We start from the raw sequence: 14,353 nt of genomic DNA, 5'->3' as shown, positions 1-14,353 counted from the left end.
ATGGGCACAATACATAGCTTTGGAAGGTTTTTAGAATTTCAGCTTAGTAGAGGAACCTGTGGCTATTCATATGTAGTTGTACTTCTCTCAAGTGATAAATAGATAAAAACAATAGAGAGAAAAAAATGTTTGCATCTGTATACATTTTTATTAATATTTTTAAAGGGACACCAGGCACCCAGACCCCTTCATCTCGTTGAAGTGGTCTGGGTGCAGTGTCCCTGTCCCCTTAAACCTGCAGCTGCAAACATCACAGTTTTTGAGAATCGGCCAAGTTTACATTGCAGGATTAAGACTGCCTCTAGTGGTTGTCTACCAGACAGCTACTAGAGGCACTTACTACAGTTTCAAGGAGTCTTAAAAATTCCAAAGGAAAGCACGGAGTCAATGCTATCCTGAGCATGCACATTAGGTTCTCAAATTGCTGTGACATTGGTGGAGTAGGAACACAACCAAGCACTGAGGGACATCAGTTTTTAACACTTTATTTGCAGCGAGAGAGGGCACTATAGTGTAGGAAATGCAGTATGTATTCCACTATACTGTAAAGTTTTCTCTAGGTGTAAACCTTAATGCTATGTGCTGTCTACTTTACAAATATTATTATTTCATGCAGCAAAGGCAAAAGCCTTAGGATGTTATCCTCCCATGTTTATTAAAAAAAAAAAATGAGTTTGAGCATAAAGCCCCTGCTACTGCCTAGGTAATGCTGAAAATTAACTTCCACATCATGAATACAAATCCATCCAAACTTGATGGGGGCTGCCAGTTAGCTGTGTCCAGTCATTTATATAATGGAGAGAGAAAAAATCGCACATCTCCTATAACCACATTGTGTTGGAAAGCTGTGTTTAAAGATTGCAGTAGAGATGTCTCATTAGCAAAACACTGCTTTCCTCTCTGATCCCTAGATTAAATATATATAGATCATTTAGTTGTAGTAATTTGTATCTTATACTAAAGCCATTTATTGTATTTTTTAATTCCCTCTCTAGATCTCAGATCTCATCCGGCAGAGCACTGCAGAGTCCCCTCTCTGGGAGTTCCTGAGCCTTGGCTATGCACTGATGCTATGCCCTTTTGTTGTCGTTTTGGGGGGCATGTTTTTCCTGGCTACTGCACTTTTCTTTTTGGAGGACCGTGCCAGCGCTGAGCAACAGTAAGTAGCAAAGACTTAATCAGATAGGGCAAGAAAAATAAGACTTCTGTGTATATTCTGGTTATTCTTACTCTATGCATTAGCACTGATGGATTATGCCAGTCTCAATTCCTTTCCATTTAACCTCCACATGTTAATCTTCCATAACTCTACACTGAGTCCATCCTAATGTATTTACAACACCCGCCACCTGTACATCATGTTTAACCGATACCAGTAACTAAATACAGGACCTTCGGGATACTGCATGACTTAAGTGATTCCAGATTTTTTTTCATCCACGGTCCATCAGTCATCTTTTCAAAGAAATTCATCTAGACTTGTAGAATGGAACAACATATTATCTAGAATAAGAATAACATTTTGATATCGTTCGTGACTAAGCTTCTGTGTTGTTGACTTGGCTGTACTACTGATCCTCTTATCTAGCATTTTCTAGTTTCCACCTCTGCTTTTGAATCATCTATACAATTACAAATCTTTTCCATAATTTTTTTTTTGTGTGTGCATATCATCAAATGAAAGAGCTGTAAAATTAGATAGCATAGAATTTCTCTTCTGCCACTTCAAAAATAAAGTTTTATATACCAAAACACTAATTGAAAGGGAAAGTATCGAAGACATAAAGCAGTGAGTACTGAATAGTTCAGTAGACCAGTTTCTCAGTGTCAGTCCTCTTGTATCAAGCTTTCGAGGGATGTCTTGTGGTTCTAGTGGAAATAATGAGTCACTTATTTATCCATCTCTACTGCTTATATGTGAACGCTTAAAAGACTATCGGAGCTGATCGGAGTGGCGGATGAATGCTGAAAAACTCATCTACACAGTAATAATAGCAGCATTGAAGAAAACAGTATGTTCATTATTATTAGTCTGCTATAGTTTTATCTCATGGGAACAACTGTGCAAGGTTCTAGCATTAATATTCACTCAGCTCTGTTAACTCTCCAGTCCACGCTCTTAATAGGAAAGTGGCTGAAGGACGAATAAAAAAAAAAAAAAAAAAACAATATCAACAAGCTTTTTAAGAATATCCTGGAGTCTAAATTATTGCCCAACTTCATAGTACTCATTTTTATCAACCTTAGAAAGATAGAGTTAACCTTAACAAAGATCAACTTGATACTAAGATACTGGAGTTGGAATCTTAAGCACTAGTTTTAAATGTTTGGATTCCATCTCAGTCCCTGCTTTTATTATCCTACAAGAATAGTACTACAGATAAATATTACTAAATGCTCCATTGTTTTGCCAAGGTTTGCCCATTAAAATAGTATATTTGCCTATACACAAGCTTGTGTCCTCTATTAAAAAGGCTGCGTTTTCTTTCCACTAGTGAGTCGTGTTCAGATCCGTTTACTGCTGGCAACTGTAGTGACTCTGAAGAAGCTTCCATCTTGTAGCTTTTAGGTTGGTCTTTTTATTTTATTTTGTGTTGATATATTATTTTCTCCTTTGTTTTCTTCACTCTTTTTTTTTTTATAGCAAAGTCTAGAGCACATCCATGAAGTATCGATTTCATCTCATTCATATTGTTTTTTAGGAATGTAGATATATCATGATTACTGAAAATAAATGTTTCAGTCCTTTTCCTGGTTCGTCCTGAAGAACTTTAATAAAGTCTAGAGACAGGACTGAAGCAGTGTTATAACCTATCTTAAATAGCAAAAATAATTCCCTCCTTGGTTTAAATGAAATTCAATAACTGAACAATTTATGGACTGAAATGTTTTCTGAATAGTCAGTCATTGATTTTAATTTAAACCCTTGAGGGTTTCTCTTCACAAATAGTAAAAAGAAAGCCGGGGGCGGGGCTCGCTGCAGACCAGAGCAAGAGCATCTTTGAAGACTCCGTGCCACAGCTGGCAAAATAACCAATTTTTTGGTGGAAATTGGGCACTTACCTACCCACTGCCTTGGCTGCATATCTGAGTAACCACGATGGGCAGAAAAAAACAGGAACAGGATTCATGTGATGTCAGAATTTAGAACATTTTAATGTCACACTGCGTATAACTTGTGGATATAATTTAACAATGTGTTTTTTTTAGGCACATAATTATTAGTTAGATCTTCTTTGTTATGATTTTTAGTTGAACCTATATTAACTGCAGTGTTTGTTTAAAACTGTAGCTATCCAAACTTCAACAATATCAAAGGTTCATTCTATTATTAATCTGACTGATGATAGGCTGACTCTGTTGCTTTGTGTTTCAAAATAAGTAAAATATTCTAAAGGAAGAAAGCTCATTCTGCACTGGGTGAATTGAAGGGTGCTTTGTAGTTAATTGTCAATTGTAGAAAACATAAATGTAATGGTGCATAAATAATGTAGGTGAACAGCACTGCACACCCTCTTAAGTACTCATATTTCTTAGTGTTCCATGCAATATGCATCTGAAATAGCTAAATGTATTGACCTGTCCATTAGTAATACAGGTTCATTTATCAATGTATTCCATACAGACTGTCTTTGATCGCCTCCTAAATTTACAGTAGGAAGATCTTTAAAATGGTGGCTTTTTTGTTTAGCTAAGGTTTCCTTACCTTGCTATTTCCACACCTCTCTCGTACCTTCTACACAGATAAAAGGGAATATGAGAAGCTCTCTAAGGCGAGTTATTAAGTGGCTAATGTATTCATAAATTATATTTTTAATATGTCTTGATTTTTGCAATGTTGCCTGGCAACTAATGCAGTTTTGTGGGTCGACTTTTAGAAGTTACTTTCCATACCTTAAAGGATCACTATAGAGTCAGGAACATAAACATGTATTCCTGACCCTATAGTGAAAACCCACCATTCAGGTGGCTTGCTCCCTCAGAATGGGTTAAAACTCACCTTATTTGCAGCTCTCCGCTATCCCCGCCTCCTTGGTGACATCATCAAAATTGCCGATTTTTAGACAATTCCATGCTTTCCCATCCTGAAAGCTAAAATCGACAAGGAGGCAGAGCCAAACGCCATTTTGGCCAATCAGAACCTCCTCATAGAGATGCATTGAATCAATGCATCTCTATGAGGAAACTACAGCGTCCCCATGCAGAGCGTGGAGATGCTGAACAACAGTGCTGCCTACTGAGCCAAGAAGCCCCTCCAGTGGCCATCTGAGGTGTGGCCACTTGGAGGTGTCCCTAGGGGCAATGTAAAAAGTGCCTTTTCTCTGAAAAGGCAGTATTTACATGAAAATGCCTGAAGGGAGCTGTTACATTCACCAGAACAACTACATTAAGCTGTAGTTGTTCTGGTGACTATGGTGTCCCTTTAACCCCTTAAGGACCAAGCTTCTGGAATAAAAGGGAATCATGACATGCCACACATGTCATGTGTCCTTAAGGGGTTAAGGATTATCTAACTGAAATCTCTGAATGTACCCCGCTGACAAGTTTGGGGATTGTTACGTTCTAAACAACAAATTCTTGTATAAGAAAACGATGGGCAAATATGTGAACAATATATGAAATGACCGCCAATTTGTTTTTAATTAATAGACAAATTCAAGTTTTTATTTTAATCCAGTTCAGCTTTTGTAAAGATATTTTGCAACCCAATTCCATATTTCGATCTTAATGCTGCACTTCAGCAAAGATTTTTGCCATTAGTAAGAAAAATCTCATTTTAAAATTAAGCATTTAATGTGTCAATTGAAATGTAAATTCAATTTGACATATGAAAGACGTCAGTGTTGTGTCATGTATTTGTTAAAGTTGTAGAACGCTGTTTCACTCATCATACAAGTATTCTATATTATTGGGCAAGTTTGCTTTTTTTCTTTTAAATATGTGTTCAAGCACATTATTTGGTAATTAAGGGCTTTGTCTCTGAAGAATGTTGGACTTCAAAGTCTCTTTTCACAGATGTCCCAGTCAATTCTACTGTATACGTCAAAGAACAGAATATTATTCCTTACGCTACTTTAATGTGTCATTAATATGGCTTTCAATGTGCCCACACCGATGCCTATCTAATCTATTCATGCCCATAGTTCATACATATAATTTCACTTTGGTGAAGAAGTTGGTATTTCACCCATCATACTGAAAGAATTTTTAATGTCTTCGAAACATCTCTAAATTAATTAGCAATGACTGGTGAACACTTTAGCAAAGACCGAAGTCACCCTTTTGCCAACAAGCATCTATTGTAATACTTCAAACAACCGGTAAAAAAAATAATACAACTTTTAGTGATTTAGCAAACTAGTTCCCGCCACTAGTACTTCTCCTGGTGACACGTGTTTATAGGAGTTTCAAGGTAGCATATAGCAAAAATCTACATAAACTGGCTTCTCTGATTCAAGGCGTCTGTTTCCACTCTGATTATTGAACGTTTCGTAGCATGACTTTTTTTGCATGGCAATGCATTAATAGGCGGATGGTGGGGGAAATCCAAAATAGCATTACTGTAAGAGGGCTTCACAACAGGAATTGTAAAACCCCAAAACAGTTTCTCCATGGTTTCTCTGATGTATTTCTAGTCTATGCCTCTGGAAATATTTTTTTCCCTCTGTCAGGATAAAAAGGGCTGTGCTGCCTTCCTTCCTCTTTCTTCCTCGTGTGATTCCCATCGGGAGCTAAAAGAATCCTATTGTCATTGTATGCCTATGGCCACAAGTAACACTGGTTCTTAAACCAGAAATGAGAGAGTTTATTCTTGGAAAACGTCGGGCAGTGGGAACAATACTAACGCAGCACTGGGTTTCCTTCTTTTTATGGAATGCTAATTTATTAGACATGGTAGGATATTATCTATTGTTCTCAAACCGATATCAACACCCAATTATGGAAAGTGAATGTCTTTCTAAAATGTTGTACAGGGTGGGATATTGTGGTATGTAAAAAGGGTGGATATAGTGAGCAGAAAAAAACCATATCCAGTATTGGATTATGCGAATATAATAAAGTCAACAGAATTAAATGAACGGAATTGGCTTTAGTTCAAAGCTTATTTTAAAAGTACCCCCTTCCTTTGGTACAGACACTTTACACTGGCTCTAGTTAGAGTTGCAAGTTTAAGGTTAGGCAATCCTAACTAAAGTGAGAATTCAAAGTGAATTTCACATTTTAAGGTAAAAATAGCCAAACTGGAAAAATTTGCAACTATGCTTTCAGTTTGGCTATTCTGGCCTTAAATTTGAAAATTAGTTTGAATTCACTTTATTTAATAACCCTATTCATATTATGTTACTGGGTGGTCTTTTGAACATATTATGACAATGTCGTCAAAGTCCTTTTTTTTCGTCCTTTGTTAATTACTAAATGCAAAATTGTCAGGGATTTTACATTTAAGGCCAAAATAGCTGAATTGGAAAAAATTATCTATGTCAGCTGGTTGCAGAATTAGATGGTGTGTGTGTGTGTGTGTGTGTGTGTGTATAACCCACAGGCCACGTCCATTTATATGCATGGGCAAGAAAAAATGTGTTAAACTAAAAAAAAACTGGTGGAGGGTCCAAAAAACAGTGGAACAGCAAGTCCTAGTTAGAGGACAGTCACCCATACTAGAAAGGGATGTTGCCCCTTTCGTAGAAGACACCATACCGTCCCAGGCCTTGAGTTGAGCCATCACCACAACTCCACTGACCCAGGCACTGATGGTGCACAAGTCCTTCCACCCCATGTAGCCTAACGAGGAACCCAATGAGTCAACTTTTGTGTCTATGATGTGGAATAGCTCCCCTCAGGTGTAATTGGGGATTCCAATACTGGCTTTTTGTCCAGGTAGGCTTTGCTGTAAGATTTTGCTGCATGTTTTAGTAGGTACACCCAGCACAAGCGTCTCTGGTTTCTCTTTTTGTTGGCTCTTATTTCCCTTTTTAAGTTATGTAGCACGCTTTGGAAGGTTTAGGCTTTGAGTTAATGGGTCCCTGAATTCTGCAAAAAGTCAATTGAATGCCGCCAGCAAATCTCCCCATTTAGGGCCTGGTGTCTATGCATTCTGCCTCATAGCCATCATGCTGCAAGTCTGTTCACTCTGTTCCTTTAAAGTCCTTGCCCTTCCAGTCCAAGGGGGGGAACAAGGGCCCCTGTGCCATTTTAACAGTGGGCTGGTGCACCAGAAGGTGATGGGGGTAGCCACCTTCCTTGAACGTCCTTCAGGCTATGCATCCAATCCTGAGAGCTGTAGCCTCCACTAGATCGGGCCACACCCGTATTTAAACAGTGTAAAAAGAATCACCAGTCTCTGCTCCAAAGCTCAGTCTCTCTGCAGAGACTAATATAATATCATAAGTAGTATTAGAGCAGCCCCAGAGCAGTGAAATGATCATGCATCTGTCCGCTATGGTGGTCATGCCCAGCCCCACCAGTTCACCGATTTTGGTCACCTATTTTAAATTAACTTTAAATTCTCTTTGAATTCCCAACAAGACTCACTTTAATAAGCAAGTCTAAATCTGTGGTGGGGATGAGGGGATAACCATATGGGTATCAGGAGAGTGAGCATGGAGTATGGTGTCAATTCATGGAAGTGTCCATTGTTGGCCTGAGTACACCTATATTTCTATCGTGGTGGCTAAATCGTGTTAAGCGTTAACATTGAAAGACATTACCAGGAAACTGCTGCTAAAGTTATGGGGATATAGGATCTAAAATTCATTGCGTATAATTTCCTTTGTAATGTACATGTGTATGAGTTTAATGACGCTTAGCTGGCAAGTTGTCATTTGAAAGAGTTACATGGTATCCCTGAGTTACAAAAACGAGAAAACACCTTATTAACATTTGCTTCACTCCTTATTCTTCAAATATGAAATTTTCTGTTTGTATCCTTCCTTTTATTTAGGGTGAGTCAACTCATGATGCCACCGGCTTCTGTGAAAGTCTGATAAGGTAAAGACATCATTGGCATTTAGGGCCTTTATATGACACATTCACAAGAGAATCCAAAAATAAATGTTTAACTCCTTGGGTGACGTAGTAGCAGTACATTGCTTTGGCATTAAATGTAGCACTTTCCCATCAGACTTTGTGGATATATATATATATATATTTTATTAGATGACTACAGTGATATATAGTGAATATTTTTTTTGTACCCTGTGTTTTGTGTATAGGCAAGATCATTTATACAGTTTTGTGAGTGCACAAGTGCCACTTTGTTACAGTGTACTGACAAATATGGCTATATCACTTGCACTACATTTCCCATGATGCTTAGCCATGTTTTATGGAAATGTATTTTGCAAACATCTGAGTTGCCAAGGTGAGCCATCTCTGGCAGCATCCTTAGAAACTTGCAACACCATGAGCAGCATCCCCACAAACATGCAGTACCACAAACCGTGTCGCCCCACACTCATGTCCTGGCAGACGTGCAGCTCAACAAACACACAACATTACAAGCAGCCTACAGATATATATATACACACACACAAATATGCAGCACCACATACACAACACTCTCTTCCAGCCCTGATTCTCTGGAAACAGAGACAAGAGACCAGCTAAGAGCAAGAATATCACTTCAGAGAAACTCCACTGCCCAAATACAAAAAAAAAAATACTGTTTAGTAGATTACTCCAATAAAAACTTGTATGTATTTAATTATGCATTTTTTTTTCAATGGGTGTAATTCTAAAAACCGCTTGCAAAACCTGCAGTTCTGTTGTCTGCAACCTTTGCAAACCCTCCCCTCTTCCCCAGCCCAGAATTCTGTGGCTGTCCAATCAGACTTTCCAACGCAGCTCAATTAAGTCTTTGCAAGGCAGGTGCCCTTGGTGATTGATGCCTCTTGAGTTTAGCCCAATTGAACTAACCAAACCAGGAAGTTACAACACCTGAAATTCAGGAAGGTATAACAAGGTTAATTTATAAAATTCCTATTCCTATTGAATTCCTATTGAAATGTGCACTTTTTGTAAAATGGGGGAAAAAAAAAAAAAAAAAAAAGACACTCTTCACATGTTAAGACACACTCTTCAGCAAGATAAAGTGTTTTAGTGGTCTGAAGTGTCCCTTTAAATCTAGTTGTGCTGTGCTAAACACAGGGCATATTGACAAGGGCTCTATGCCTTGGCAACAGTGCATGGGGCATTAAAATACGTAAGCAGCCAATCTGGAATATATCCAGTTTGGCCTTAAATTTGAAATTCAGTTGGAATTCCTGACAATTCTCACTTTAGTGGATAATCTCGTAAAAAGTGATTTGTGGTGAATTTGCAAGGAAATCGAAAATCTAGGCCAAAATAACCAATCTGGAAAAATTCTCCAATTCTTCCCCCAAATCAGCTGCCTTATCCTAGATATTCAATTTTATTTTTTTAACACATCACTGCATTTCACTTTTTATTGAATAGACACTTGTAGAATGCTAGCCTACTCATATAGTCCACAATATTTTGGTATTAAAATCATATGGCATTTATTATATTTATTAAATATGCATGGCAATGTGCCTGTAATCTTTTAAGGGTGCCTCATCACCTTGCTTGGCCACAGAGGGGTGTTGATGTATTTTGGCAGTCTAGCACTTCTTGCAGGGTACGAGCTGTTTGGCAATTTTTCAGCTAGTCCCTAGTGTTATTGCTTCTCTGTCACAACGTACAAGACCAATTTCATTGAAGCTTCATCTACATAACTTTAGACTTCTGCAAACATCAATGACTGATGTCTATAGAAAGGCGATTGAAGATATCCCCTAATTTAATACAGGAAGCCATAATCTAAAAACGAAACTAGATAATTGGTTACATAAATTGGTCCTTGCTAATTAAAAAAATGCAGCAAGATTGCAGAATATATATATATTAAGAAAGTAAAATCTAAAACAAGATTTAAATATAACATTAAGAAAAACAAAAAAACAACACTTAGAAATGTAACTTTTTCCATTTCTTTTATAAACCCAAATTTCAGGTGACCGTTTTTAGGGACTGGCAATATGCCAAAAGGAAGGAAGGAAAGGGAGAGAAGTTCCAGTTGCTATTCTTAAATGCACCACTTGAAAGCCACAAAAATGTATTCCTTACCACAGCTCTCACCCCACCTCATGCCACATGAAAGAACTGGCAGAGGCAAACAGTCAGCGAAGCAGACGCTTTTGTTTATCTCCAAGTAGTTAAAAACAGCAAAATAAAAAGTAGTGAAAGTGAAATCCAAGAAACAAAAACAAACAGGTTTTCACAACCCAGTGCTCAGTGTTTGGAATCACAAGGGATATTATACCGGCGTTCATTGTATGTAAAGTGAGTAGTTTTGGTTTGGATATCACTTTAATTGCAATGCAGGTCAAATGAACCATTTGGGTTTTATTCACTAAACAACAAGTTGTGAATTAAAACTGAATGGCAAAATACAGATTTAAAACATTCTCCATCTCGGCCATGGTCACTGTTTGGCTAAATTCCCACAATATGGTGTTTAGTGAATAAACCTTTTCCAGTATAAAAAATAATGAATAGCATATTCTATTTGGTTCTCAGAAGTTAAATAAAAATAATAACCTATATATATATTTTTTTTTATTCAGATGTTTTAGTACCAGTACAACCAAAATTAGAATTCTAAAGTTGCATTTTCTATGTATTCGTTTTTTAAACATTATTAGAAAGCAAAAAGTAATGCTGATTTATTTTGAGTAATGTCAACATAAACCAATTTTGTTTACGCAAGGGGTGTTCTAAGACGTGAAAATACTCTATGCATGGATTGTAGAAATGCATACTCACCAATATGGCCTTTGTGAAACACCCTTGATTTTCAAAAAGTCCATATTGGTCAGTATGAACCCACCAGAAAAGACTTACTGCAGTTTTCACTAAATTGTCTTCCTTTGATTTGTTGTTTGAATAGAGATAGTTTAATGCATACAATATTAACCGTCTTTTAAATATTTTCAGGTGAAATAAAGACGCAGGTGCTGGACAAAAAACATTCACAACAAAAATGTTGTGTTTTCCTGAAGGATCTGTGAAGTCCTTGGCCGTCAGAGTCCTCTGAACCTTCCCAATCTATTGACGCTACCTTTAAGACCACCTGGGACAACATACAAATATAACATTGTTCTGAAATTATGAAGGCTTTAAGACTATGCATAGTGACTCCGGATATTTGAAGTGTTTTTTTTTTTTTTTTGCTGCCAGTATGCTCTCTAAGGTAAAACCTGAGCCTTTGTCATTCCAAAGTGTGACTGAATACACTACATCACACCGTGACTATTGGGAAAAAATACAGAATAGCCCTGCTGTAAATATAACGCTTTTGTGCAGCTGATACATTCGATGTATTGCTGATGTCGTTGACTGGGTTAAATGTGATCTATTCTTTTGTTGAAGGATTTGTTTCAGATGAAGACCGAATGTGTTTTACATGTAAATTAAGTGTATATACTTTTTAAAACTGTACATAGATATAAATATATGTGTATATATTTTACACACATCCACCCTTTATTTAAGTCTTGGGCATAGGGAATGGCCCACATTTATACAGGTATTGGATATTTATTCTTTAAAAAGGCTGCACAGCTTTAAGATGGAATTTGAACATGGCTAATAAGTATTGGAGCCATGCTGCATGTGTCAATCCTTGAATTATGGAATGAATTAAAATGATTGTGAAGTTTTTTTCTTAATTTAGAAGAAATGGATTTCGTTTTAGTCAGTCTACAGTTTACAGTCTTGTATTGAATACAAAAATACTCCTTTCAAGTTTGCCAGAATGTCATATCCTCTGAATATCAAATGTATTACAAAGCGATGGTATCTCCCACTTTAAAAAAAATAGTACACATAACAATTGTGTAACCTTTGATTTATTATGTTTATAAAAGAATACATGTATCTAGGAGCACCAACATTGATTGCAGACTAACATAATCAATTATGCCTTAAAGGAAAAGAAATGTCATCTGCTGCCTGCATAATAACTACATTAGCCATGCAGCAAGGCCCTAGCCATCAGTCTTTCAAATCACACATTATCCAAACAGCCGGGAATATTGCAGTCCACAAAAATATTCATGTGGTTAGTGCCTAAACTGAAAGATAAGAATTTTTCTTCCACACGGCCAGGTATCTTTGAGGTACCATTCTTCCACAGACACAAAACCTGGAATCATTCTATCCACAGACAGTAGCCACCTAGCCTGGTATCATTCAATCCACAGACCGTAGCCACCTAGCCTGGTATCATTCAATCCACAGAAAGTAGCCACCTACCCTGGAATCATTCAATCCCCAGACAGTAGCCACACAGCCTGGTATAATTCAATCCACAGACAGTAGCCACACAGCCTGGTATCATTCAATCCACAGACAGTAGCCACACAGCCTGGTATCATTCAATCCACAGACAGTAGCCACACAGCCTGGTATCATTCAATCCACAGACAGTAGCCACACAGCCTGGTATCATTCAATCCACAGACAGTAGCCACACAGCCTGGTATCATTCAATCCACAGACAGTAGCCACACAGCCTGGTATCATTCAATCCACAGACAGTAGCCACACAGCCTGGTATCATTCAATCCACAGACAGTAGCCACACAGCCTGGTATCATTCAATCCACAGACAGTAGCCACCCCTAGCCTGGTATCATTCAATCCACAGACAGTAGCCACCCCTAGCCTGGTATCATTCAATCCACAGACAGTAGCCACCCCTAGCCTGGTATCATTCAATCCACAGACAGTAGCCACACAGCCTGGTATCATTCAATCCACAGACAGTAGCCACACAGCCTGGTATCATTCAATCCACAGACAGTAGCCACCCAGTCTGTTAACTAGAATTAAACAAACCGGTACAGAATATGCTAGTACCACAAACTGCAACTATTTCCAGATATAAACAAATAGGCATCATGTTATATTCTAAGATTATATTATTAGCATTGCGTATTTAGTGTTACTTTAAATGAATAAGGGCTGTCTCTTTTGTTATACAGTATTTTATTATCAATCAAGACAATATATTTTCAAATGACCACAATTAAAAGATCTACGTGCAATTTTGCAGAAGAATAAAGCCATATCTTCCATATTGACAAAATAATGAAAAATGACACCTATTTTGGAAAATTCCATTAAACAATTACCATTATAGTTATGAAAGGCAGAATAAGTTCACAAAAAAACCCAAAACATTAACATAGAACTCCTCTTCAACTTCAGTGGGGACGCCTTTACAGCAGGCACCAGATGCTTTTGCACTAAACCTGCAATTACTGCCTGTTAAACTGTCAGGAGAATGTTGTTGGAGCAGCCACAGAGTGAACATGCAGAGTAATGTCTTCTGAGTCCGTATTCTTTTTCTGTTTAATCCATAACATAAAATGTAGCATTCAATATAAATGTATTATTAGTTCCACTTTGTTTAGGAGGGACAGTTCCTATATTGGAAGCAAATCCCCGTGTCCCTCTATATATGTCGCTCCATATTGTTAGTGTGTCTGTGTATAACAGAGCTGCACAGCAATAACACTCCCAGTAATGTGTCTTTATACCACAATAAATGTGTTTAGAAATCAGTCTGTGTAAATAAATAAGTTGCTCTTCTTCTAAATTACTGTATAGTCGTATAAATCCTAATTAATAACTCACCTAAAATTTCTCAGAACAGACCCACCCCTAAAATTATAGTGTCACTCTTTGTCTATTTGAAATGTTTGGAGGTATGGTTCTATGCATTTTATTTAAGACACGTTAAATCTTGCTCTATCTATCCCATTCATTAATTGGACGTGGTGAGATTTAAAAAAATATATAATCAGTGGACATAATAAACAGTTTATAGCCTTTGCTGGCTGATAAATGCACTTGTGGTCTCCTGGTACATATATTATAAACTGCCTATAAAATGTATTTGATAGTATTGCTTGTAAAATAAGTAATAACAGATAAAACGACCGGCTGCTATCCATTATATACCATTTAAAAACCGGTATCTCTTATTTTTCTGCTAGTTCACAGATTACGAGGGGATAGTTATACAATTTAAAGGGACAGTATATGACCAAATCTTCTCTGATAAGTCATTTGATTGTATGTTAACTAAAGGGAAAGCAGTAAATACAGTTTCCAAAAAGGGACGTACCGGTCACTTTCATTAACCTTAATGAATTTAGGAATTTTGGAGTGCAAGGCAGGTACTTTATATTATCCTTAATACATTTCTCATAGAAGGGCCAAGACTACTTAATACTAGAATGGATATTCTGAGTAATAATAATCAATTATGTTCTAGTTCTAT

At 37.2% G+C, this 14,353-nt stretch overlaps 1 protein-coding gene across 2 annotated transcripts in view; it reads left to right on the top strand.

Annotated features, from left to right (window-relative positions):
* Positions 1-12,960, top strand: part of SPNS2 (SPNS lysolipid transporter 2, sphingosine-1-phosphate) — a 131,844-nt gene extending 118,884 nt beyond the window's left edge. Inside the window, exons 11-15 of one of the 2 annotated variants that reach the window (XM_063457420.1) lie at positions 996-1,159; positions 2,496-2,569; positions 7,943-7,989; positions 10,999-12,232; positions 12,872-12,960. In XM_063457420.1, coding sequence (XP_063313490.1) covers positions 996-1,159; positions 2,496-2,562 — 231 coding nt within the window. In that variant the 3' untranslated portion in view covers positions 2,563-2,569; positions 7,943-7,989; positions 10,999-12,232; positions 12,872-12,960. The remainder of the gene's footprint in view (positions 1-995; positions 1,160-2,495; positions 2,570-7,942; positions 7,990-10,998; positions 12,233-12,871) is intronic. The other variant, XM_063457419.1, reaches the window with a different exon arrangement.
* The last annotated feature ends 1,393 nt before the right edge of the window (positions 12,961-14,353 follow it).

The sequence above is a fragment of the Pelobates fuscus genome, chromosome 1 (genome assembly GCF_036172605.1).
Source record: "Pelobates fuscus isolate aPelFus1 chromosome 1, aPelFus1.pri, whole genome shotgun sequence".
Taxonomy (NCBI): Eukaryota; Metazoa; Chordata; class Amphibia; order Anura; family Pelobatidae; genus Pelobates; species Pelobates fuscus.
This window is presented reverse-complemented; position numbering and strand designations above follow the sequence as displayed.